This window comes from Phytophthora parasitica, assembly GCF_000247585.1.
Source record: "Phytophthora parasitica INRA-310 unplaced genomic scaffold supercont2.6, whole genome shotgun sequence".
Taxonomy (NCBI): Eukaryota; Oomycota; class Peronosporomycetes; order Peronosporales; family Peronosporaceae; genus Phytophthora; species Phytophthora nicotianae.
The window spans coordinates 2,135,341-2,159,733 of record NW_008648992.1 but is presented as its reverse complement, the minus strand read 5'-3'; the positions used below and the strand labels follow the sequence as shown (position 1 = coordinate 2,159,733).

General features: G+C 49.1%; 9 protein-coding genes across 17 annotated transcripts in view; 6 read left to right on the top strand and 3 right to left on the bottom strand.

The window, feature by feature from the left end:
• The window catches only part of PPTG_04378 (hypothetical protein), a 1,788-nt gene extending 514 nt beyond the window's left edge, over positions 1–1,274 (top strand). The window contains exon 2 of the mRNA XM_008898284.1: positions 1–1,274. Coding sequence (XP_008896532.1) covers positions 1–1,047 — 1,047 coding nt within the window. The 3' untranslated portion in view covers positions 1,048–1,274.
• Positions 1,275–3,208: 1,934 nt separating this feature from the next.
• On the top strand, positions 3,209–4,780 carry PPTG_04377 (hypothetical protein; the record flags this gene model as incomplete). Its single annotated transcript, XM_008898283.1, has 1 exon — positions 3,209–4,780. One exon carries the CDS (start codon positions 3,209–3,211, stop codon positions 4,682–4,684), a length of 1,476 nt encoding a protein of 491 aa, XP_008896531.1. The 3' UTR covers positions 4,685–4,780.
• Positions 4,781–4,835: 55 nt separating this feature from the next.
• Positions 4,836–6,549, top strand: PPTG_04376 (hypothetical protein). Its single transcript, XM_008898282.1, has one exon. The coding sequence runs from the start codon at positions 4,910–4,912 to the stop codon at positions 6,347–6,349; it is 1,440 nt and encodes a 479-aa protein (XP_008896530.1). The 5' UTR covers positions 4,836–4,909; the 3' UTR covers positions 6,350–6,549.
• Positions 6,334–7,665, bottom strand: PPTG_04375 (hypothetical protein). 3 transcript variants are annotated; one of them, XM_008898279.1, is made up of 5 exons: positions 7,481–7,665; positions 7,361–7,401; positions 6,749–7,282; positions 6,580–6,690; positions 6,334–6,515 (listed from the first exon to the last, which is right to left on the bottom strand). In XM_008898279.1, exons 1-5 carry the CDS (start codon positions 7,614–7,616, stop codon positions 6,441–6,443), a joined length of 897 nt encoding a protein of 298 aa, XP_008896527.1. In that variant the 5' UTR covers positions 7,617–7,665; the 3' UTR covers positions 6,334–6,440. The 3 variants fall into 3 exon arrangements, with proteins under 3 accessions (XP_008896527.1, XP_008896529.1, XP_008896528.1); XM_008898281.1 differs by having other exon boundaries at positions 7,361–7,665; XM_008898280.1 differs by having other exon boundaries at positions 6,580–7,282.
• A 207-nt stretch (positions 7,666–7,872) lies between these two features.
• PPTG_04374 (hypothetical protein) lies at positions 7,873–10,272 on the bottom strand (the record flags this gene model as incomplete). The annotated part of the gene is made up of 1 exon (XM_008898278.1): positions 7,873–10,272. The coding sequence occupies one exon, from the start codon at positions 10,270–10,272 to the stop codon at positions 7,873–7,875; it is 2,400 nt and encodes a 799-aa protein (XP_008896526.1).
• A 169-nt stretch (positions 10,273–10,441) lies between these two features.
• PPTG_04373 (hypothetical protein) lies at positions 10,442–12,129 on the bottom strand. 3 transcript variants are annotated; one of them, XM_008898275.1, is made up of 9 exons: positions 11,949–12,129; positions 11,832–11,877; positions 11,685–11,766; positions 11,541–11,623; positions 11,375–11,481; positions 11,214–11,301; positions 11,045–11,143; positions 10,896–10,982; positions 10,442–10,823 (listed from the first exon to the last, which is right to left on the bottom strand). In XM_008898275.1, the coding sequence occupies exons 1-9, from the start codon at positions 12,062–12,064 to the stop codon at positions 10,605–10,607; spliced, it is 927 nt and encodes a 308-aa protein (XP_008896523.1). In that variant the 5' UTR covers positions 12,065–12,129; the 3' UTR covers positions 10,442–10,604. The 3 variants fall into 3 exon arrangements, with proteins under 3 accessions (XP_008896523.1, XP_008896525.1, XP_008896524.1); XM_008898277.1 differs by having other exon boundaries at positions 11,832–12,129; XM_008898276.1 differs by having other exon boundaries at positions 10,896–11,143.
• A 90-nt stretch (positions 12,130–12,219) lies between these two features.
• On the top strand, positions 12,220–16,738 carry PPTG_04372 (hypothetical protein; the record flags this gene model as incomplete). Its single annotated transcript, XM_008898274.1, has 4 exons — positions 12,220–16,093; positions 16,155–16,270; positions 16,340–16,581; positions 16,660–16,738. 4 exons carry the CDS (start codon positions 12,220–12,222, stop codon positions 16,736–16,738), a joined length of 4,311 nt encoding a protein of 1,436 aa, XP_008896522.1.
• Positions 16,739–16,836: 98 nt separating this feature from the next.
• PPTG_04371 (hypothetical protein) lies at positions 16,837–19,125 on the top strand (the record flags this gene model as incomplete). 4 transcript variants are annotated; one of them, XM_008898270.1, is made up of 10 exons in its annotated part: positions 16,837–17,070; positions 17,142–17,259; positions 17,335–17,388; positions 17,458–17,639; positions 17,710–17,837; positions 17,914–18,051; positions 18,118–18,191; positions 18,275–18,534; positions 18,603–18,666; positions 18,740–19,125. In XM_008898270.1, coding segments are annotated over exons 1-10 (1,617 nt in total), but the record flags the coding sequence as incomplete, so codon positions are not given. The 4 variants fall into 4 exon arrangements, with proteins under 4 accessions (XP_008896518.1, XP_008896520.1, XP_008896521.1 ...); XM_008898272.1 differs by having other exon boundaries at positions 17,142–17,388; XM_008898273.1 differs by having other exon boundaries at positions 16,837–17,259.
• PPTG_21617 lies at positions 19,102–24,393 on the top strand. 2 transcript variants are annotated; one of them, XM_008898434.1, is made up of 10 exons: positions 19,102–20,222; positions 20,286–20,603; positions 20,668–20,922; positions 20,995–21,103; positions 21,166–22,429; positions 22,493–22,634; positions 22,703–23,170; positions 23,246–23,293; positions 23,366–23,757; positions 23,820–24,393. In XM_008898434.1, exons 1-10 carry the CDS (start codon positions 19,425–19,427, stop codon positions 24,331–24,333), a joined length of 4,308 nt encoding a protein of 1,435 aa, XP_008896682.1. In that variant the 5' UTR covers positions 19,102–19,424; the 3' UTR covers positions 24,334–24,393. The 2 variants fall into 2 exon arrangements, with proteins under 2 accessions (XP_008896682.1, XP_008896683.1); XM_008898435.1 differs by lacking the exons at positions 23,246–23,293; positions 23,366–23,757; positions 23,820–24,393 and having other exon boundaries at positions 19,425–20,222; positions 22,703–23,219.

The following is a 24,393-nucleotide window of genomic DNA, read 5'->3' as shown; positions in this document are numbered from 1 at the left end:
TTCATCGTAGGCTTCGGAGCTGGCAACCGCAGCGTCTGTCGTGCTGACGTGGCCTCGATCACGACTATTAACCAGCGACTACCATACTTGACGCTGCTGGCCACTGTTGTGTTCCTCGGTTATGCTTTAACCCCGGGTCTTGGCAGCCTAGTGGCCAATACGGACTCGTACTTGTTGGGCGTTCACTTCAACAAGTTCACGTCTCCAGGGATGATTTTGATCGTGTTCAATCTGCTGACCATCATCGGTATGGTCACAGTATATGACGAGTCTGTTGGTGTCCACGATGGACCCCTCGAGTCCCCGAGAACTGCAGCTACAAGTAACACGCTGAGTGATCCGACGGCGATGCCCGAACGCATTGTGAACATTGGTGCAGCCGTCTTCATCTTCCTGAACTTCAACGCGCGTGGCATCTTGTCCGTATTCGAGACGGTGAACATCCCCTTGTTCATTGAGGCGACCGATAGCGACCCTGAAAGCGTGAGTGCCGTGGTGGCTGCATCCAATTTCCAGTTCTACCTCGGACTACTGGGGCTACTGTCGTACTTTTCGATTGAGCACTTCCGTCATAGTCTCAGGGATGTGAGCTGGGTGCAGCTCGGCTTTGCAACACTGTTAGCCGGCAATGTACTGCTCATTGTGGCGCCTACGCAGCTCTCTTTCCCACAGCTTGCGGTCGCTGAGTTCCTAGTGTGGAGCGTGGGTTGTCCGATCACAACCGCTGTGGTGTTGGCAGCGTTCTCCAAGCTGCTAGGGGGTCGACCTCAAGGCACACTCATGGGTCTGTTAGGCTCGGCGGCGTCAATCTCTCGTATTGTGCTCCCACTGCTTCCGGCGGCCATTCCTACACTTACTCCGGTCTTCTGGATCAACATTGTGCTATGTGCGAGTAGCATGGCGCTGCTGTGGTGGTACAGCACACTGGTGCACAAGACGAAGATGGCTATGCTTGCTGACGTTGAGAACGCGTTCCGGATCGTGTCACCTCCGAACGATCCTCGTTCACCACTGGGATCGGACAAGGCCGATTTCCCGGACAAATAACTGATTCGAAGTACGTCAATTCATTCTTTCGACACGCAGCATCTTAAACCCCTGCGACCGTAACACTGGGCAACTCGCTTGCTTATACTTCACGACGTAAATGTAGTCTTTCGTGTTATTGCACATGCCGTGAACAAAATTGCTGTACGCACGCGTTCAAGCACCGTTGACTTGTGCGTACAGCATTTTTCTCAATCTCTCTATTCCTCAACTTGTTTACAATGTAGGTAGTCTTTGGACTATTCAACAAATTGGATCCATGTCGACAGCTTCCTGGGCTGACAAAACTCCTCCACGCTGAGCTCAGATTGGCAAGTAGATCCTAGGACTGCGAACGCAAGCCACTTCTAATAATTTTAAGTTGATGCAGCAGTAGTTGAAGTTATGCCGCCAAAGCACCCACCGCGATCAATTTCTTGGATGGCTGTTCTTGGAAATTCCTCCACCAAGAGTTCAGGCATGTGTTCAAGCACAACTAGGCTGATTGCTGAGGTAGCATCTCCAGTAGAGATTCTACGATTGTGCCAGAGGGTTGACCTCAGCCGAGCAAGAATCGTTGCTGCGTACTTTAGCTCGCGGATTGGATCAGTACGAGACCAGCTGTGCATTGGCGTCGTCTCACAAACCAACAGCTCTCCACAGAGCTCCCAAGATACGTGAGCAACCGTTTAGAAAGCATCTATCGCACCGATCAATTTCACTGCGCAGATCATATGAAAAAAAATGATATCTTTCATGGCGTGCAGCTTCTGTGTGTTTTGTTGCAATTTTTCACTACGCTTTGCATTTACCAGATGTGGTTGACACACACCTCGTCGCTCATCTAAATGAGGACGTGCAAACTACAATCTGTCAAAATGAGGACGGGCAGTTTTGAAGTGCTTCGCCGTGTTTGTGATGAGGACGGGCAATCTATTTGTCGGCTGTCGAAATGAGTAGTCTTGAATTTTGAGTTGGTTTATAACGAACATGCCCAACTCCACTAGCACAAATATATCAACGCCCACTACAAGTTCTAAATGTATCAACAGACTCAAAATTCGCTCTAATACTTATGCACATAGCTCTAAATTTCATAGTCTACCTTTGTAAAAAAAGGCCCTTTTCCTTTCTCATACGCATACCTCATCTAAAGTGTTTGATAGCGCTGAGTGAGGAACTACTGCAGTGGCAGCGAGCATGAGACTCAATCGGAACGCAGCTGTTTCGTCCTACGAATGGCTTTGTGCCGCCACCGATCCGCAAAGATACTCAGCCGGAATCAATGCAGCCTGTCTGAGTCGGACACTCACTCACCCCGCTGCGAAAATGGAACAGCTGAAGGTAGATGCCCGAAGCAACCGGCATATCTTCCCTCCTGTCGGTTGGTATCCGGTGAACAAATGCTGTCACGTCAAAATTATCTACTACTAGACAACATGTTGCAACTAGTGAGCTAATGCGTCACACCAGGGCGGTTCTGTTTAGTTCTGTTTAGGCTACAATGGCGTTCTTTGTATTGGATGGAGGCAACGCTGGGTTATGGTAAACTCCTCTTCCACCACTGCGATACCACCGGCAATTTGCTGGAGGGGCGATACATTGGTTGTGAGATACAATGAGCACCTCCTCAGAGAAGGTGCTAGGGGAAAAGCCAAAACCACTTCAAGCTCCGAAAAACGTTGCGCTCTGGCCGTGAGGTGCGACCTCTACAATTGTTAGTACAATTGTGGTTTCAAACCCATGATTTATTCGTCGTTCTGGCATACCTAAACTACATATCGTCTTCACTGACGTAGATCCACGATGGTAATTTTTAACAAACGAAACGCTCTGCCACTCGACCGGCTCGGTTTCACGGGCGTGAAGTGCGTGAAGTGCATCAAGACTATCGCACGAAGAAAAGGGTTCTGTCGCCTAGTCCACCGGGAGCTCACTCACCCCGCTTCTCCTCAAGATCGGACAGTTGGCTGGGGATACCGGCGAGAGCACCTAATCCGCCTCCAAATGGCCTCAGAGTCACCACCTCGAACTACCGAACCAAACTCAATGTAGTGTACTCTGCCCCTGAACGCACAACTTTCATTCAAAAGCTCGCACGGCTCGGCGATCCGCTCCTGGCAAAAGCTCACTTCCGATTTTCCTAAACCGACGCCGCAACGACGCCCACCTCCACATCACCATGGTGTGCCAAGCTCTGTCTTCTAGCGGTGCCACTTCCTACGGCTCTGCTTCCAATAACCCGGAGTCCGTGCAGCTCCTCAAGCCATCGCAGTCAACGCCGTCGCGCCGACTCGGGCAATGGTACACCAACATGTTCATGATCAATTTCCTGGAGTTCGCAACCGAGTCGTCGCGTGGTATCGTGTTGCCTACGCTCTTCTTGTACACGTCGTCTCTGGGCGGCGACCTTGCCTTCATGGGGTTCATCAACGCGCTCTTTTCGGTCGGTCGTCTATTCTCGAGTACCGTGTTTGGCTGGATGTGCGACCGGTACTCGTTCCGCTCCGTGTACCTCATTTCGACCTTCATTTGCCTCGCGGGCAACATCATCTACCTGGTTGCCGACCAGCACATGACCGGCAGCTTGACAGCGCTGGCATTCAGTCGCTTCATCGTAGGCTTCGGTGGTGGCAACCGCAGTGTGTGCCGTGCGGACGTCGCTTCCATCACAACGATCAACCAGCGCCTGCCGTATCTGACGATTCTGGTCGGTGTTGTGTTCTTGGGCTACGCACTGACGCCGGGTCTCGGCAGCCTCGTGGCCGATACTGATCTGCTCTTTTGCGGGGTGCATTTCAACAAGTTCACGTCGCCCGGCATGATCCTGATCTTACTGAATGTGCTGACGATCTTTGGCATCATGGCAGTCTACGACGACAGTGTAACAGTGCACGACGGCCCGGAGGACGAGGAGTGTGAAGACGACCCGAACAGCAACACGCTCAACAACCCGACGCAGATGCCGGACCGCATTGTGAACATCGGCGTGTGCGTGTTCATCTTCCTGAACTTCAACGCGCGTGGCATCCTGTCGGTGTTTGAGACAGTGAATGTACCGTTGTTCATCACCGCGACGGACAGTGATCCCGAAAGCGTGAGCGTCGTGATGGAGGCGTCGAACTTCCAGTTCTACCTCGGCTTGCTGGGTCTGCTGTCGTACTTCTCGATCGAGTACTTCCGCCACAGCATTCGCGATGAGAACTGGGTACACCTGGGCTTTGGAATGGTCCTTGCGGGCAACATTCTGCTGGCCATGGTACCGGAAAATCTGACATTCACGCAGTTGTCGCTTGCCGAGTTCTTGGTCTGGAGTGTGGGCTGCCCTATCTCAACCACGGTGGTGCTGGCGGCGTTCTCGAAGCTGCTGGGTGGGCGTCCACAGGGCACACTCATGGGATTGTTGGGCTCGACTGCGTGTATCTCACGCAGTGTGCTTCCGCTGCTGCCTGCGGTGGTGTCGACGCTGGAGCCGGTCTTCTGGATCAACATTGTGTTGTGCGCGACCAGCATCGCACTTCTGTGGTGGTACACTGGTCTGGTTCACCGGACGAAGATGGCGATGCTGGCGGACGTCGAGAGCGCGTACAGAGTAGTACCGCCTCCGAACGACCCTTGCTCGCCATTGGGCTCGGCCGACGTCCCAGAGAACGACTGAAGCACTTGGCGTGATGTATCCCTCATAACTCGCCATGCTCGATCCACATCTACCTCGAACTTGAAAATATTCATTCATAACACTCTTGATAATACGATGATGGTATTCATGAGCAATATTAGTGTGCGCGTCGATGTATGGAATTTTATTTTAGAAGCATACTGAAACCAAGATGCGGGTCCCCGGAAAACATAGTCCCTCACTGATACGCCTCATCGGATACAGATGCCGCGGCCGCAGCTCGCTGGTGGCCCCAACTATGGTACGCTGGAGACGACGCCCAATGCCCCGCCTCGCCGCCTATCGCAATGGTACACCAACATGTTCATGATCAACTTTGTCGAGTTCGCAGCCGAATCCTCGCGCGGCGTCGTGTTGGCCACACTCTTCCTCTACACCAAGTCGCTGGGCGGAGACCTGGCCTTCATGGGAATGCTCACGTCGCTCTTCTCAGTGGGGCGTCTCATCTCGTCCACAGTCTTCGGCTGGATGTGCGACCACTACTCGTTCCGCTCGGTGTATCTCGTATCGTCGGGTATCTGCCTGGTGGGGAACATCATCTACCTCATCGCGGACCAACATGTGACTGGCAGTTTGACAGCGTTGGCAGCCAGTCGGTTCATCGTAGGCTTCGGAGCTGGCAACCGCAGCGTCTGCCGTGCTGACGTGGCCTCGATCACGACTATTAACCAGCGCCTCACATACTTGACGATGCTGGCCACTGTTGTGTTCCTCGGTTATGCTTTAACCCCAGGTCTTGGCAGCCTAGTGGCCAATACCGACACATACGTGTTGGGTGTTCACTTCAACAAGTTCACGTCTCCAGGGCTGATTTTGATCATCTTTAACGTGTTGACAATTGCTGGCATGTTGACGTTGTACGACGCATCTATTCAGACTCATGATGGTCCATTGGAGTCCCCACAAGACGCTGCAGTGAAAAAGACTCTGAGCAACATAACGACCATGCCAGAACGCATCGTGAATATCGGTGCAGTGGTTTTTATCTTCCTAAACTTCAATGCACGCGGCATCTTGTCTGTGTTCGAGACAGTGAATATCCCGCTGTTTCTCCAGGTAACGGGCAGTGATCCGGAGAGCGTCAGTGCAGTAGTGGACGCGTCCAATTTCCAGTTTTATCTGGGGTTACTAGGACTGCTGTCGTATTTTTCGATCGAGTACTTCCGTCACAGCATTTCTGACGTAAACTGGGTACAATTAGGATTCGTGATGCTGCTGTTAGGCAACGTGATGCTGGTAGTGACGCCTGCCAGCTTATCATTCCCACAACTGGCAGTGGCCGAGTTTTTCGTGTGGAGTGTGGGTTGCCCCATTACGACAGCGGTTGTCGTAGCCGCGTTCTCAAAGCTGCTGGGTGGCCGGCCTCAAGGAACGCTCATGGGTTTGCTTGGCTCTGCGGCCTCGGTATCGCGCATCATTCTGCCTTTGCTTCCCGCTGCTATTCCTACACTCTCCCCTGTCTTCTGGATCGACATTCTGCTGTGCACCTTCAGTATTTTGTTGCTGTGGTGGTACAGCCGACTCGTGCACAAAACGAAGCTGCAGATGCTGGAAGATGCAGAAATTGCATTCCAGTTGCTCTCGCCTGGAAACGATCCTCGATCGCCTCTGGGCTCTGACAAAGTGGATTTCCCTGACAACTGAAGCATTAATTTGTTAATCGATTTCAGACAAAAACTTTGGTTTGACGATCTATTCGAGCTACCAGCCATGTCTACATATTGACAATCCTAGCTTAGCGCGTAGACGAAGGCTTAACTTCGCCAAATTGCTGGTGGCCTGTAGCTTCTGAATGCGAAAGTGCTTCTTTCTGTAAAAAAAGGCAAATATTGTGAGCTGAGCGACTTCAAAGACCAGTATAAAACCAAACTTACCTGTCCGACAAAGGTACTTCTGCACACCAAGCACATGATGCTGAAGCGACTGACGTCGGTGAACTCGTGCTTCTGATGAGCTTCCACGGCGACTTCGCTAGCACGTTCCACCTGCATAGCAAGCACATTAGTGATAGAATACTTACACGGCTTATCTGCCAAATCCCACCTTGGAGAAATCATTAATCGCAAAGAGCGTCACGTCCTGACTCTCCGAAGCTGTCGCGGAAGGGGCCTCAACAACCAGGTCGTAGTGAATTCCGTCGTAGAGCAGGAACAGTCGCTGTGTGAAGCCTTGGTCCTCACCATAACACAACCGACTCATACTCGTGACGTCAAAGACGACCATCTCCACCTTGTAGTATGTCGAAAGGATAGACAGCTCGATCTCGCCGCCCCACGACTTGTCGTCCATAATCCACGCGCAGTATTCGTACACGGGACGTCCCAGAAACACCTCCGAGTACTTTTCCGGGTCTGCGAGGATCGTGTCCTTAATGAGTTGCCGCATCACGGGACCATTTCCTTCTCTCCCCTTGCCCAGAGCATATCCGATCGAATGAAACAGGCAACTGTTGTCTGCCGGCATAACGCGCCGCATAAAGACGGATTTTGTCTTAGATTGTGCAGCGCTATTCTCTGGAGCCTCCTTGAGGACAAGTACTGAGCCTGTTCGAACCCCCAAAGACGTCAGAGTACTCTCCTGCTCAATGAAACAATCAAAAAGTATTCGTAAGATGATAATAAGCGATTTGTGATGGTAATAATTACTCCCACGTACGCCGGATCCCTCGATCATTTTTGGGGGATACCCTGTCATCACTGGATAGACAGAATATGGTTAAAGAGGAGCAATCGACTAGAAAGAAGGAATGATACACTGGAAGAGTGTGGCACTTACCGTGCTGCTCCTGCGGCAGGATGGACGTCTTCTCGAATAAATGAGCGCGCAGGCCGTCCAGTGTGATGTCGTCTGGTAGCCCCATGAGCTTCATGGACGTGCCATTTGCGAATGTCACCTTAAAGTTCATCGGCATCTTCGATACGTGTTTTTCTAAGTTGGTGTGTCGTTTTGCAGCAATAATTTCTCCATTGTACACAAATTTTACATGAAACCCGATTCTGGATTACTAAACAAAACATGGCTACAACAAGGTTAGAGAAAAAAAAAATTGGACGATATCCAGGCAAACCAATTCATTATTGTTGTTTCAGACTGCTGGGGTATAGCAGCTACCTTAGTAGCTAACTACATTTGAGTCTCTTTAACAGACGATCAAAAAGCAAGTCTGCTCATTTATCGGCGCGAGCTCGCTTCTTTTCAGCTCCGTCGACACTCAAAACTTCTCCAAACTGCTCCTTCAGACGGTGAAGCTCCTTCTGATGGTTTACTAGCATTTTCTGCTGCGCCAAAAAGCAATCGCGGGTTTTCGTGATCGCCACAAACGAGTTTCCGTCAATTTCGGCAGCTTCCAATTCGAATGAACACTCAACTTGCTCCTTGGGCGTGTGCTTCGCGGCATAGTTCTTGGCCTCTTGGAATTCCTTAAATTTCTCCACACCTTTGGTAGTCATGGACTGCTCAGGACCTCGAAGAAACTCCTCAATCTTTTTGTTCTCCGAGAACTTTGCGGCCGGCATTTCCCACGAAAATTTCTTGTCCAACGATTTAATTTGATCCTCCAACCACTTCACTCGCAATGGCACAACCGGATCCAAAACAGCGCTCTTTACATCGTTTCCGGTATTACTCAAATGCTGCGATAAGTATTGAATCGAGGGACCAAGTAGACTCGTCTCAGCCTCTCGGAATTTATTGGCAATCGTTTCGAGATGTTTTTTGTCATCGCTGTGGATAACCCACTTCCAAAGCAATCCAATAGACTTCGACGTGAATAGCTCCTTGTCAGCCATTTGAGTCGCAATTTCAACACTCTTCTTGACTAAGGCCTGCTGAGCGGTGCCGCTAGCCAGACCATCGATCACGCGTAATGTCATTTTCAATGATGATAGACCAGCGTTTATTTCACGACCACGACCATCATCATCTTTTTCAACACCAGAACCCAACGCCTTCAAAACAGAGTCTCCAATGTCTGACCAGTCGAATGTGCGCACTATTGCCGTGATTGGTGGAATGAAAGCCTCGTTGTCTTCTACTCCGCCAAGTGCTCCACAGTAAGTTGTGAAAAACGAGTTCACGGCCTTCGGATCTCCCGTTCCAGCGAGTAGTTCGCAAACCAGACGGAAAAATTTCGTAGAGAACACTTCACGCTTTTCTCCATACTTCTTTTTCTTATTTTCGGTTTCAATCCTGGCACTTGCACCCTCCAAGAATTTGCTAACTTCCTCAGCAGACACTGGCTTACGGCAATGCAAAGCTTCAGCTGCAACATCCATGGGCATAAACTTCAACGCTTTGTCCGAGTGCTTAGTTGCTGGCCAAGCCACAATCGCGTATCGCGTGTATGTTGACACTGTTTTAGAACTCTCATTGCCTACGTACCCACCTCGTTTGGTCATCTTGCCGTACGCCGTTAAACTCCAAATACTTTCAAGCGCTTCTTGTCCAGGGTTAAGGATATTCAGCTTTTCAGTCGAATGCGCGACCCTACCGAGGTCTTTACCTGTTCTTGTGAACCATGTAGCGGAGTCATTATGACCCGTCTTCTCGTAGTCATAGCCGCCACAATTATAGCTAACATCATGTTGTAGCTGCACGATGAAAAACAGCAATTTCTTGTCCTCAGGAACAAGCGCATTGGCTCCATCAAGTGCGTGAAATCTCGCACTATCCACCCCCTTTAAAGCCCCCGATCCCATGTTTCGGATACTGTTTTCCGTGTACTCATGAGCCAGCAACAATGCAAACGAATCGTCATCACCTTTCATCTTGGCAATAGCATTGGCTAGCTCTTCAGTTAGAGGTACATCGTACTGTCTTTCCAAGTGACGCATTGTTGGTGGTAAGCAAATAGAGTACACCAGAGCGAGACGATATCCTTTGGTCACTTTCTCCAGAGCATGTTCAGCATCAGCATAGTGAACAGCGTAGTGTGGCTGGTATGCAGCAGAATTGTCGGCCTTCCCAAAATCATGACGATACTTTACTTCTGCATCTCGATACACAACCAGATCTCCGCCTTGGTGCATACTTGGAGGTTGCACCACTAACGTTGCAATCATTCCATCTTCCTTTTCCGTGTCCTGATGCTTGACAAAGTGGCCTCCTTCGCCATACACTAGCAGCTTGTATAGTAGACATTTGAGAGGAATATCCTTGTATCCCAAACGGGAAGCGATGGTCTTACTCAGGTTCTCAATGCCGGTTTGCCATAGTGGGTTCTTAAATTCGATCAGGTTTGGTTGCAATTGCCAGCTCTTCCGGACATTGTCGTCCAGCTTCGTGTCCATATTGTGGCCGAACGGAGACTTTTCACATAGTGCGATGAGTTTTTCAGCTTGTTCGGCGTATAACGGGGTTGAAATGGCACCTAAGCCGTCAACAAATAGTCCAGGTGCGACGGGCAATGTATCAGCAACTCCTCCGAACGAGAACTCCCCCGCTTCACCATCCGCACGAGCAAGCAGCTTGCTCACTTCAGCGGAACCAACTCCTGAAGGAGCCAAGATGTCTTCTGGTCCACCTTCACAGCCAAAAGGCCACTCCTCGTCTTCAAAGTCTTCGTCCATTCTCGGGTAGTTCGGTGTCGACTGGGATAAATGAAAAATGAAGAATACTGGCCAGCCAACGCTTCAAATACTTGTCGACACCTTTCAATCAGTCCCTTTCCGTGAGTATGAAAGGAAATTACCCTGAAATCATGACTGTTATCGACCACCGTACTTCGAAATACTAAAATTTGAGTTGTTGTGGACAGCTCAGACAACTTGTCCAAAACATTTGGGTAAAGATCACTAAGAAATTGCATTCCAATGTGCAAGCCTCACTTTGTAACTTTCTCTTTTTTTTGCGAGTAAAATGGTGTAGTTGTCTAGGCCGGTTCTTGAACGTGGTGGTCTCATCAGTCTTTTTTAAACCATGAGGAGATTTTCGACGTAATTTTTGCCTTCAGAGCGTTCTCTTCCTTGCTGGACTCCACAGCCTCGTCAACGACGTCCACAACAGAACTGGGGGCACCGAGGTATCGCTCTTCAAAGGAGCCAATACCGGGCACAATGTGACCTTCACTGTTGAGCCTCGAGTCAAACGAAGCGGTCACTAGTCGAGCGTCATCGAAAGCCTAGCCAGTTGCATTAGGAAGAAGTTTAGCGTAAAAAATAAAAATAAAAACATAACTAAAAGCGTAGCGAACCTTGCAAAATCCGTCTGCACCTTCGGGACAAGTGACGAGGGTCACCACTGTAATTTTATCTTCTTCGACACCTTGCTGCATCAAAAGCTACAAATTACCCCTGTATCATTAGCACTCTCCAGCACAAACCAGCAAACACGCGATCGTACATGGATAACTTTGTCAATTTGGGAAACCGACGCAAGCTCTGGCAACAGCAGCAACACTTCGTGGCCATCTAAATCTTCCGGAAGAGTGGCCTTGGCAATCTGGCCATTAAAAATAAGACTTGTAAGCCAAAATCTTCGAGAGAGTATGCTTTAAAGAATGATGATTTACCTTGTTACCGCCCTTGGCGTCCTCTTGCACCAAAATCTCACCGTATTTGGCATCATACGGCAGAGAAGTTCGAAGAACCTGTGCCAAACTGTGTATTCGCACAGCGAATTAATATCAATAACGATTGCCAAGTAGCAAAAGCTGCAGCTATTTCGCCTTACCCCTTTTGGGCCTCCGGATTCACGGCAATACTGATGCCGCACACCTTCACGTCGTCCTCAAACATGAGGCCCTCAGCTTTATACCCACGCGGCGTTGTCACAACAGACTAATGCGCTCCGACGTCAGTCGACAATTAGACACAACAAAGGTAAAACCACTCGGTACCTCTTCGTCGCTCGGGAGCTCCGTTAGCGCCAAGTCCAACGTCGAACGCAGAACCCCATTCGCGTCATGAGTGAATTTTGCACCTGCATACAAGCCACAGTCAGTTTTAACAGCGGTGTACTCACATGTATGCGGTGCGCTCACCAGCGTTCTCGTAGTCGCGGATCCTCGTCATGCCGAGCTGAATCAACTCGCTCTCTAAGTCCAGCACCACCACATTCTCATGCTGCAGCCAATGAACATCAGTGTCTCAGTATTCGTATCACCCAACCTGTGACTACAGCCACTGACCTGCGCTTTCCAGAGCTCGAGACGGACTCCTCGCCCCAGTGCCTCTCTGCAGGCACAAATCAGGCGTAAAATCTTGAGATACCCTCTTTAATTCCTAATTTTTGTTGGCTTTTGTACCCGCTGGCATACACACGCTGCTCCGCATGTGCTTGCTGCTGCGATAACAGCATGGGGGCGCCCATGAGCGCCGCCGCGCCCAGCTTCGCGTGACTCCGTACAGTTCGTAGAAACATCACCTCGTTTAGTCGAAAAGGTTGCCAAGTGTTCAGGCTCAGGATCCACCACAACCAAACGACGTTGTTTCATTGGTTGAAAATGACAGCTTCAACGAAAATGTAGCCATGTTGCGTGAAGGGTCACGATGGACACCATTCCGCACTAGGAGGTCATGCTGAAGCGGGGCTCACTGACGGGAGGATCCTCTCGGCGCAATGGATGGGCAGACAGTGTGTCGGAGCGAGATTCATCCCCACGATCTCGCTCATCGTCGCCCCGACTGACGCGAAGAAAAACGAAAAAGAGAGACAGCAGCGCCTGGGAGTCGAGTGATGGAGCCGTGCAGGACAAGAAAGAAAGGCTCAAGAAGGCAGGAAGGATGAAGCGAGCTCCATTACTCGATTACCCCATTGTAGAGGCTGTGTACAGCGCCATGGCGGGGCAAGCGCAACGACGAGCGAGTCGTTATTGGCTCGATCAGTTCGCTAAGTACGAGGATACAAGGCGACCTGGAGTGATCAAGGCTGATAAGTTTACGAGGTGTTTGAATAAAATGGGGATCCAGCTAAACAAAAGGGAACACTATGAAGCACTCGCGGACTGTTTTAAGGTAAGAGACGGAGAAGGAGACGACACTAACAGCGCGAATAACAATAAGGAGAGAGCGACACAACTCGTCGACTACGCTGCATTTGTCGACTTTGCGTGCAACGTTCGAGACTCAGAAAAGCTGAGTGAAATCTCAGATTCACTGCGTGAAAGTATCTCGAAATACGACGGGAAGAAGCACTCGTCAAGTTCTTATAACCTGGCAACAGGACTTGAAAAACTCGATCGACACAAAAGAGGGTGGATCACTTCGACGCAGTTTAAGCGAGCCCTGCAACGTGAAGAAGGACCATCATTTGACCTATCTGCATCCCAGATTAATACTCTCGTGGATCGCTTTGAATACGAGTACGAAAAGAAGCAGCTTGGTATTGACTATATGCAGTTTGCACAATGGCTACAGCCGCTTCTTCATCTCGATGTGAAGAAGGTTCACGAACGAGTGAAGCTACTGATTGAAGACGCAGGATTAAAACATGGTTGGAAATTAGAGGAGGTTTTTAAAGCAATGGATGATGACAAAGATGGAGAGATTGGTGCAGTGGAGTTGAAAGAAGCTCTTCTGGAAATGGGTCTTCCACTAACAGACGCGCAGATCCGGTGCTTGACGGACGAATACGATATCGACGGGGACGGTAAAATCCAGTACAATGAATTTCTCTCCTTATTTACGTCGTCTGGTAAGAAACGGGTAGAGATTAAAAAGAGGAAAGGTGGTAATCAAAGTGATACAGAGAGCACGACGAGCAGGAGAAACAGACCCAAGCGGAATGTCCGGAACTCGTTTAGCTGGGGAATCACGAAGGCGTTTGCACGGAAGCAAGCAGCAAAAAGCGACAGCAGTAAGAGTATGACTGACAAACGCCGTGCGAAAGATGAAACATCACCGTCTTCAGAGGGAGATAATAGTGAAGCAACAGTTAAGAGGAAACCCCCACGGCGGCGACAGGAGCGAGATGAAACTTCGAGTGAGGAGGCTACTGAAAAGCGGACAATGACAACGAAACGGAGAAGTCGGAACCAACACTCGGACTTTGACGAAGCAAAACGTGTTAGTAGCTCTGCCTCAGACAACCAAAGTAGACAGAATTCTACAGCTAAATCCAGACGCAATATGGTTAGCAAACGAACTGCTCGGTTATCCTCAACCGAGACCGAGCAAGAGGGTTCAGGCCGCGAACAAAGAAAGAGACGAGAAAGCAGAACTAAACGCAAGGTCAAAGAGAAGACTACAAGTTCTAGAAGTGACGAGGAAGGTAAAGCACAAGACAGCAGTATCTCTGACGCTCCCAAGCGCTCGTTTAAAGAACGATCTAGTTTACGAAACACTGATAAAAGTTTTAGAGAAACGCTGAAAAGGGGTCGTAGTAGGAGATCGGCTTCAAGATCAGCTCCTAGATCTCGCAGCCGCCAAAGATTGTCACGAAGACACTCACATCACCGTCGTACAACTTTAAGCCCACGACGAAGACGTAGTGTCAGTAGGTCACGGTCAATGCGATTGCGACGATCTACACGTAACAATTCTGCGTATGATAGCGAAGAAGGCGACAACCCTGGTTTCTCAGACAATAATGACTCGTCATCCGGTCTGGATGTCGATGAACTACGCCGATTCCAGCGAGCAAAAGGTCCACGCACTATCCGGAGACGTAGCTATGTCCCGAGTATGTATGGTGACGAGACTGACGAAGAACCTGATGAAAATACTTGGGATGACTCGGAAAACAGTGAGACCGAAGACGGCGGAGAAGAATGGAGCCGATCAGACGAAGAATATCACAAACATCTCAAGCGCTCACTCCGTCGAGCGTTTGACTTCTTCGATCTGGATCAGACTTCCACTATAGACAAACGCGAGCTTAGTCACGTGCTACGAGCTTTAGGTCATGAATTTACTACGAAAGAACTGGAAGCGGAAATGGCGAGCGCTGACCTGGATCGGAACGGGCAACTGGACTTCCACGAGTTCGTGGCGTTCGTGAAGAAACAACTCGCCAAGAAAACGTATTTACTGTCCCAGCAACGCGAAATGGAAATCCGCCAGTCCTTCCAGTCACTTGATACCGATAAAAACGGTGCTTTGGACGAGCAAGAGTTCGAGTATCTGATCTACAAAGTGTTGCAAGTGGAACTTTCGATCGAGGAGCAAGCTGCTCTGCTGGATTTTGTCGACAAAGACGCCGACGGTTTAATCAGTGAAGAGGAATTCATTGCGTTTATGAAGGAGTTGGAGACTCTGAACCGTAAATACAGTGGCAAAGGTGGTTGGAAAAAGCAGAAAGAGTTCATAGAATCTCTCGACGGCATCTCACAGCTGGCGTACTCTGCAATGAAGAAGCTTGTGCGTGGTGCTCCAATGGACATCGATCGAAGCTTGCTCATGTTCTTCGGTATCCCTTCCAACTTCCGTCCAGCGATCTCGTCGGCAGCCACGTGCCGTACACTAAAGCGCAACACAATGGAGCACGTTCTTTCATTCCCTTCACCTCAAACCATCGAGGCTTTGGCACTAGACACCAGAGTGGGTGACAAGAAGTCGTGGTTTACACTAAATCGTCTTGATACAAACAGCGAAGAATATCGAATGCTGCAAATAGCGGAAGGCGTAGAGGCTCAAGCGATTGTATCACTGAAGAGAGCAGCCGGTGTACCAAAACCTTTCGACACGAGAGAAGACGATGTAGTGAAGCGCTGCGTTCATGTGTGTTTATTTCAAGAGCTAGAAGTAACTTCTGCTACCGCTAGGCGTCGAAGAGAGGCCACGACTAAAGCAAATGGCTTGAAAGTTACAGGGACTGTGGTGGGGAATGTGCATGAAATCCCCGTGTATTGGCATCAGGGAGAAGAGGACGTGTGGGAATTCTCAAAGAAATCCACCAAACAGGACAAGTACAAGTTCCTCGTGCGTACAAACGCCGTGAATGATCATTTGTACTTGCTGGTAGAGTTTATTGTTCATCTCAGATTAAGCCCTGAAGAGCATCAGGCAAAGAAGAAGCGCTCTAAACGTCGGATACCAGCTCAGGATCGAGATGACAGTGGCGACGAGAGTAGTGTGGACGCAGAAACGCGAGAAATGGTGTGCTGTTGGTGCAAGATCCCAGTCCGACAATTGCTGGCTAAACGCTCTGGAATTTTACGTCGAAAAGAAAAGTTGTGGGGTGGCACTGCAAACGCCCCGGTGGATATCGAGCAGGACGAATTACTCCGACGACGAACTGGGTGGCGCGCTGTCACGAACATGTTCACGAAGCCATCTCCTCCACTCATGGGCATCAAAAGCGTGCCTATTGTTGCTTTATCTGAAGATCTTCAACTTTATGTCCGGAAAATGCCGCCAATTGTGATAGCGCCGTTCGTGTCACTTCCGATCCTGGCCGAGTATATGTCACTCGTGAGGAAAACTCTCGCCTGCGTTGCCAGCTCCTCATCAGGTATGATCAATTAGCCTTATCCCTGTGTGTGAACTATATTCTGAACTTGTTGCTGGTGTAGTGGTGACATGCGAACCTGCTCTCAAACTGTTACCGAAAATTGTGGACGACCACGTCGCGCTGTCAATTTTCCGGAAGGCGTTTGACTCGGAAGTGGCAGGAATGAAATCTGGCGAGGTAAGTTAACAATTGATACACTAAGTAACCCATTAGAAACTTACTGACGCCCAATGTGTTATTCTATAGGAGCGGCAACAGAAGTTTCAGCAGCTTGTGCTTCGCATGTGGCCGTCGTTCGTGCACTGGCAGGAGCGACTCCCTCCTTCGCTCTTGCCTCCAGTCAAACTACCTGGCTTGGCTCCAAACTCCAAAGCACCAGCTAGTATCCCACCGAAAGGCGTATCTGCGACTACCGCCACTGCAGATGAAGAGGACCCTCAAGTGGCAGCTCAAATGAGACTCAACTTGTTGCAGACTACGGCATCGGGGTACGCATTTTGTTTTTGCACTCCAATTATTATAAATATTTCCAATAATTCACTAACTTCTATGGCACTTATCTGCAGCAAACTGCGCCTACAAGACGTCCGCGTGACGTCCACGCCTTTCCACGTGCGTGAAGTTGCCTTCCGCCGCTTGTTGTAGTTGCTTTTATGTATTCTACACAAATATATCCATGCTTTTGTATCCACGTATTTCCAGCCAATCAGAAAACTGTATCCATCGCACATAAAACGTGTGGCCATGATGTCATCTTCGAGCCATGCGTGTCATCCGCCGCATTCGCAGACTTGTCGAAGCGTGGATCGTGTATCGCTGGCGAACAGCAGAGCAAAGCATGGAGATCCTACGTGGCCCCGTGGACGGCGTCGCCCACAGCGAGAACTTCCCCGTTAATGGCTTCCGTCTCATGGTGGCGCTAGCGGGTTGCAGCCTTGTGGCACCCCTTATCCATCTTACGCGCGGCGAGACGTCCCGTACGATCATGGCTACAACGTCCAAATGAAGACTATGTTCATATTTAATGTCGATACTTTTTGTGCATCAGGCCATTTGTTCAATGTAGCAGCGGGACTATTCGCCGGTGTCTTCGTGTTTGACACCGCCGTGCTGCACACTATCGGCACAGCCATTGTGGTGTATCTGCTCATGATGGTAGCTCCAAGGTGCGGCGGAGCTACAGCAATATCGAGGGACAAAATGTGTTTTATGTAGAAAAAATTTGTTATTTTGTGACGTAGGAAGCTAGTTGGGCGCATTGTGCTGCCGTTGCTGTTGACGTACCTTGTGGGAATGTGAGTGAAGACTTATCAGCGTCTTCAAGGTATTATGTGTAAACTCATGATCAATTTTTGTGTTTGTAGTCACTATTACCGCGAATTCTACAGCCCGGACATTGTGTGGGACTCGGCCCAGATGATCTTGACACTGAAACTTAGCAGCGTCGCTATCAACTACAGTGACGGCGGTCTGCCCAAGGAGAAGAAGACTCCCACGATGCTTAAAAACGAGCTGCAAGAAATCCCAGGGCTGATCCCGTACTTTGGTGGGTAGTAAAGACCTGACAAGCTCATTAATTTGAGCTTACTGGACTGAGTGATGATGCTCGTGTACAGGCTTCATTTTCTTCTTCCCGACCTACTTGGCTGGCCCTGCTTTCGAGTACAAGGACTATATTTACTGGATGAAGGACATTCGTTTTGCTCCGTTTATGGTACACCTCCGCAATCTCTTCGTCATTGTAGTACGTTGTTTTGCATTCTACCTGTTCTATATTGTAATTGCATGATTAAATTCGGTGATTTGTTATGCTACTGTAGGTTTCGGCTGCTGGGTTCTTTGCTTCGCTCCAGTTCCCAGTCGATGAAATTGACTCCCCAGATTTCTACCCGGAATCCTCGTGGGCTGTGCGCTGCCTCCGCATGTGCATTCCTGTCGTGCTCTTCCGTTTCCGCTTCGTAAGTGCCTTCTTTTTACAGATCTGTTTGCTGGTACATAATACGCTAATTGTGCTTGATGCAAAGTACCTTGCGTGGTCGCTGGCCGAAGCGGCGAGTGCTGCTGCTGGCGTTGGCTATGTGCAGGCTACTGGAAAATGGTGCGTATTCTTGCAATCATACCGATGTGTTTTTGTCTACGAAGGGTGTCATATTGAACTTCTGGACGCGTCTGATTGAATAGGAACGGCATCACGAACAACGATCTGCTTTGCGTGGAGCTTCCGACCAATTTCCGTGTTGCTATCAACAGCTGGAACATAGGAGTTGCGCGGTGGATTAACACTTGCACGTCAATTATCTTCTTTCACGCTGCGAATACGCTTGACTTATTAAATGTTCTCTTTCTGAGCAGACATTTACCAGCGAGTCGGTCTGACCAAGTCTGGGAAGTCTACTATGCTGTCCACGATGGCTTCATTCTTTGTCAGCGCTCTGTGGCATGTACGTTCAATAATTTTTATATCCAAATCGTTGCTGTAGAATACTAATGCACTGTTTTACCACCACAGGGACTGTCGCCTGGGTACTACCTGTTCTTCCTCTTGGGTGGCATCTACATCGAAGTTGGAAAGCGTGGGTCTCCGCTCATATCCAGCATATCCTCACTTGAGTACACTGACACCATTTTTGCAACTCTTCCATGTAGACCTACGCCGTCGTCTGCGCTCGTACTTCCACTACACCGAGGATCGCAAGGCCCACTCGCATGCCATCTTCTTTTCGTACTTCAACGGCACCTCCCACCCACTGGCTTTCTTGTACGACGTCTCGGGCATGTTCTTCACGTGGGTGGCGATGCAGTACGCTGGTGTCGCGTTCGAGATCTTGGACGTGCGTCGTTGCCTGGCCATTTGGAGCTCGTGGTACTTCCTCCCACACGTTGTGAGCGTTGGCCTGCTGGTTTTCTTCAACCTCTTCCCGCAGCGTCGCTCTGCTCCCAGCGAGAAGAAAACGCAGTAAGACGATCTCCAAGAGCAGCAGAACCTTCGGCTGCTGACTGTGGTGAATCAAATAGATCCATTGCCCCACCAACGTCTTTTTTTCACTGTATGTCTTTGTATGAGACTGAGCAGGTACAAGAAGACGTGGAAATTTATTTTTATTGTCTATCAATGACTAGGAAGCTTACTACGTTGCAGTCGTCCAAGTTTACCAAAGCAGTTACCGCTTCGAGTTGTTTCCGTCGTGGCCGGAGCGTTCGAGCTTGGTCTGGTCTTCGCATTCCTTTGATCGGGTCAGCCCGTCGTCAATGTGGCGAAGCTAAGAGCCTGTCTCAATAGATTGTTCAAGTGCTATCGCGTATGCCGTAGGGGCTGTAGGTTGTCGGAAGAATGTCTGGATTTCGCCACCGTCGCCATCGTATGGCCAACCCTCCTCGAAATGGTCGTGCGTTATGGGGCGCGCTCAAGAGGAATTTACCGTCATACGTCGGACGTCGAAGGCGGCACGCGCGACGTCTGTTGAAACCTCGTTATTTTATCGACCCCGAAGCTTCTGCCAAGAGAATGTGGGACTTACTGCTCACTTTTCTCGTACTTTACACCACTTTAGTGGTGCCGTATCGTGTGTGCTTCCAAGTGGAGGCAGGAGGCGGCTTTGCCGTCGTGGAGACGATGATGGACGTGGCGTTCTTCGTCGACATCGTCTTTAACTTCATCACCGGTCTCCAATTACCTTCCGGCGAAGTTACTTACAATTTCCGCGTCATTGTCAAGGCGTATCTGCGTGGCTGGTTTACTGTCGATTTCTTCTCGACGCTCCCGTTCGAGTCGCTTGCAAAGCTATTCGGAGTGGGGAATAACGCGCATGCTGCTCTTCTATCGGCAAAGTTACTGCGTGGACTGAAAGTGCTGCGATTGTTCAAGCTGGCTCGGATTCGACGTCTGGGGAAAGTTTTCGCCAATCTGGAAGATGCAGTCTACACGAACCAGAGTCTTATTTCGCTGGCAAAATTGGCACTTACTATGCTCTTCATCGCACATCTTGTGGCTTGCCTGTGGTATGCTATTGGGAAGACAGACTCAGAGGAATCCTGGTTGATCAGTATTTCACTGGATCCAGCGGGTGTCGTTACTGATACTGACTCGCTTCAGTATGTCAGGTCCATGTATTGGGCTATCGTTACAATGGTAAGGTATTGTCAGTCTTATTGTGATTCGTATATAACCAACTAACGGCGCTTTGTTGTTAAGACGACGATAGGATACGGTGACATTGTAGCACACAGCAACAATGAAAGGTTACTGAACATCGCAGTTATGGCCGTGGGGGTATCGTTCTTTGGTTATGTCATCGGTACAATCTCGACCTTAGTGACAAACCTCGACGTCGCAGCTGCGCGATATGATGAGCGGATGACGGTTGTTAAGGAATACATTATCTCGCGTCGTATGCCCAAGTACATTGGCAATAAGATCCGTCACCATTTCGAGTATTTCTACCAGAATCGCTCAGTTTTTAAGGAACGTCGGATACTTAAACGACTCCCATCTGCGCTCCGGAACGAAATGGTAAGTCTGAGGTGTTCTGTCGTAGCATTTAGCAAAGGAAGCTCATGTTTTTTTTTTTGCTTAGATCCATCACGTACACTCAAAAATCGTGTCGAGTATCAAATACTTTGTAAACTGTCCCGAAAGCTTGATCAGTGACATCGTGATGGCAATGCGTCCATTTGCTGTGCTTAAAGACGAGTATATATACGTCGAGCACGAGATTGCGGCGCATGTATTTTTTATCATAAAGGGAAAGATCCAATTGGTCAAGACAGTCAGACGTGGAAAAGAAGATAAACGTCTTGCAACCATGAGTGTGGGGGATCACTTTGGCGAGGTTTGTGGTCGCAATTTTTTCCTTAAGCATTTTTACTAATCAGATATACTTTTGTTGATTTTTTTTAAACAGCTGGAAGTGTACGACCATGAGCACGGCAACGGTGTGCGTATCTGTTCGGCTGTGGCAAAATCTTACAGTGAGCTCACTTTTCTCTCTCGGGAAGCCATTCAAAAGATCAGTAAGTATTCCGACGTGTTCTATGGCTGGAGCTGGAATCTGACCTTCTTTTATTGTTTTTAGGCGTCAGTTGGCCCGAGGTTATCAAACATTTCCGTGAAACTGCAGCAACGATCGCGAGCAGTATGTGGCGGCGCGTGGATCCTGCAGTTTTTGACACAAGTATCAAGCCCGTCCCGCTCATTCCTGTTTATCACAAAAGCGTTGATATCCCGGATGTGGTTGCCAAGACTTCTATAATGAACAGCAAGGTTAGACCAGCTCGTATCGCCCCGTTCATGCCTTCGAATGTAATCGACACGTCTCAATCGAGACCTCAGACTATAATAGAGGAGAGCAGCGAGATCGGAGATCAGCAGTCAAGCGTGACCGAAAAAACTACTTCTTCTGATGGCACGTCGACAATTGATCAGATCGATTCAACTCCTGTGCAAGAGAGGAGCAACCATGCGTGGCTAGCCTCTCCCGAACCAAGTGATCCACCTTCGATTCACGCTGTACATCCGCTTACAAGACCGTTTAGTACAATCGCCCAAGGTCGCAAAGCTACACTTGAGGCATTACCTGGCTCACCATCAGCGAAAGCAAAGATCAGTACTAAAGGAGTGACGTTCGATAGATTAGACACTCTGGATCCAAATGACGACCAATCTGGGGAAAATGACGATGACTCTGAACACAGTGAAGACGCTATCCAACCTGATTCCAACTCGTTTTCAACTCCCGAGCAACGATATGCTCCTTCTACATTATCTGGAAGTATACCGGAAAACGCACCGTTGTCGACTGAATCACAAGAGGAAATACAGCGGCATCACGAGAGAAGTTTAGCTCTTCTACAACTAGCCAGCCAGATTATCGACCAACAACCAGAAGATTTACCGCACGAGGGACGCACATCATTGGCTGGAGCCAGTAACGAGAATGAACTCCATGATATGATTGTCAAGATACGGGACTCACCACATGAACATACTAAGCGAAATCTCAAGTCCGAGCGTGTGATGCTTCAGGGAACGTATTTGTTCCACCCTCAAGAACCCGCGATCGTGTTTTGGCAGTTTTTTGTGGGTATTGGCATCGTGTATTCGATCATAGTCGTACCATTTCGATTGGGTTATGACGTCGACGCGGTCGGTGGATGGTATGTGCTCGAGATGATCATTGATGGCTTCTTCTTCGTGGATATATTACTCAATTTTCGTACCGCCTACTTCGACGACGAACGAAAACTTATTTATGATCCTCGCACTCTTTTCTGGAAATATGCCAAGGGATGGTTCCTTCTCGATCTCATCTCGACCGTTCCAATCGACGAGCTGTTCCAGTAAGTATTTAACTGTTACAATCCCTTCGTAGTGAGCTAATAGTGTTTGTGCTGTTTATACAGAGCTGCTGTGGGAACTTCTAACCAGACGTTGCGGCTGTTTCCTACTAAGCTGTTGAGACTCTTCCGAATCGCTCGATTGCTTAAACTCACTCGGTTGATTAAACTCAGTCGAGTCTTCGGTCGTGTACGCGATACGGTTCAGGTACAGAACGAGTTACACTTACATGACTATTTTGTTTTTTTTTAACTGTATTGTACCTGTACTTTTAGTTGAGCCCTTCGACAGAGCGACTTTTTAAGTTACTGGCAATTATGTCGATCTTTTGTCATTGGAGTGCGTGCATGTTCCACAGCATCATGATGATAAGTGAATCTGCGGGTTATCACAGTTGGTGTGTCGACGCGTTCTTTCCGAATGAACCACAGCTCATTGAGTGCGTCGATCTGGTTCCGGTTGGCGATCGATACATTGCAGCACTCTACTGGGCGTTTACTACACTTACAACTGTGGGCTATGGCGATGTAAAGCCCAGTCTCCATTCGCCGTACGAACTGGTCGTGGTGATTGTTCTCGTGGTAGTGAATGCCACTGTTTTTGGTTACATTGTCTCGTCAGTCATGACACTCATCCAGAATTTAGACCCAAGTGACCGTGAGTATCGACTGCTAATGACTGAGATGAAAGATTACCTGCGCGACGCGACTGTCAGTGAGCGTCTGTGCACTAATGTCAAAATGGTAGAACTACCTGTGTAGTGTAGTGCGCAATGTGCACTCAGCATTAAACTAACTTTGCTTTTATTGTATGCCCAGCACTACCAACATCACATTGCATGCACTAGCCTCTTCCCCGAACAAAAGGTGCGATAGTAGGGCATTTAATCATCAAAGGATTGACATTAGATTCTAATATTTCGCTTCGGTATGACGCAGCTATTTGACAAGATGGCTCCAAGTTTGCGCTTTGATGTTGCTCGTCTGGTTGCGGTGGAGAATCTATTCTCAATTCCACTTGTCACAGTTATGGAGGACTCCTTCAAAGGCTTCGTATCGTACGCACTCTTCCTCATGAAGCCCGTTTGCATTCAGCGAGGCGAGACAGTGTGTCGCTGTGGCAGTCCTGGCATCGAGACGTTCTTCCTGGTTGAGGGCGAGTGCGATCTCTTCAACTCCAAGACAAATGTGGGTCGTATCATCAGGGAAAACTCGGTCTTCGAGCAGTACGCTCTAATGGCTCAACCCGAAGAACTCTATCGAACAGTTTCCACAGCTACTGCGCTTACGGGCAAGTGCATCCTATATTCTCTCACTATCCAGGATTTTAAGTAAGAACCATAACCCAAGACTATTTGTGAATCTAGGCTAACGCTATTGCTTCTTGTTCTAGGACACTGGAGAACGTCTCACCAGCAGTAAGCACGTACTTTTTGAGCCAGCTGGCGTCCGTATTGGTCGCCGACGAAATGTACTCGCTATTACCACACCAGAAGACAAATGTTCAACTCGCACTATTACGCGGTCAAAACTTCCGATCCGTTGCGGAGCAGACTCGTGGAAGGGTGAAGCTTAAGGATCTCGGTCGAGTGGCCATGGCGAATCTCTACAAGCGACGAGGTAGCGAGTGGTCCCCCGATCTTCTACCTAAACAACTGCAGATGCTCGCGGAGAAGGAACGAGCGAGTGGCGTTACAGTTGCGAATGCCAATGTGAACGCCATCGCGAATCGCCAAGCTGAAAGCGAAAACGAACAAATCGACAATTCGTCCACTGCCTCAACAATTGAACACAACGGTGAATCTGACAGCAACGTGCTCTACAACACGACGCAGTCTACCAGTGAAGCGCCTGAGACCTCAGAACGCACTAGTTCTAGAAGAACTCAAGTTGTGCACGTCATTTAGCGTTTTGTAACATAAGAAAATGCTTCGATAGAGAACACCTTTTCTAGTCGCGTTTGCAAA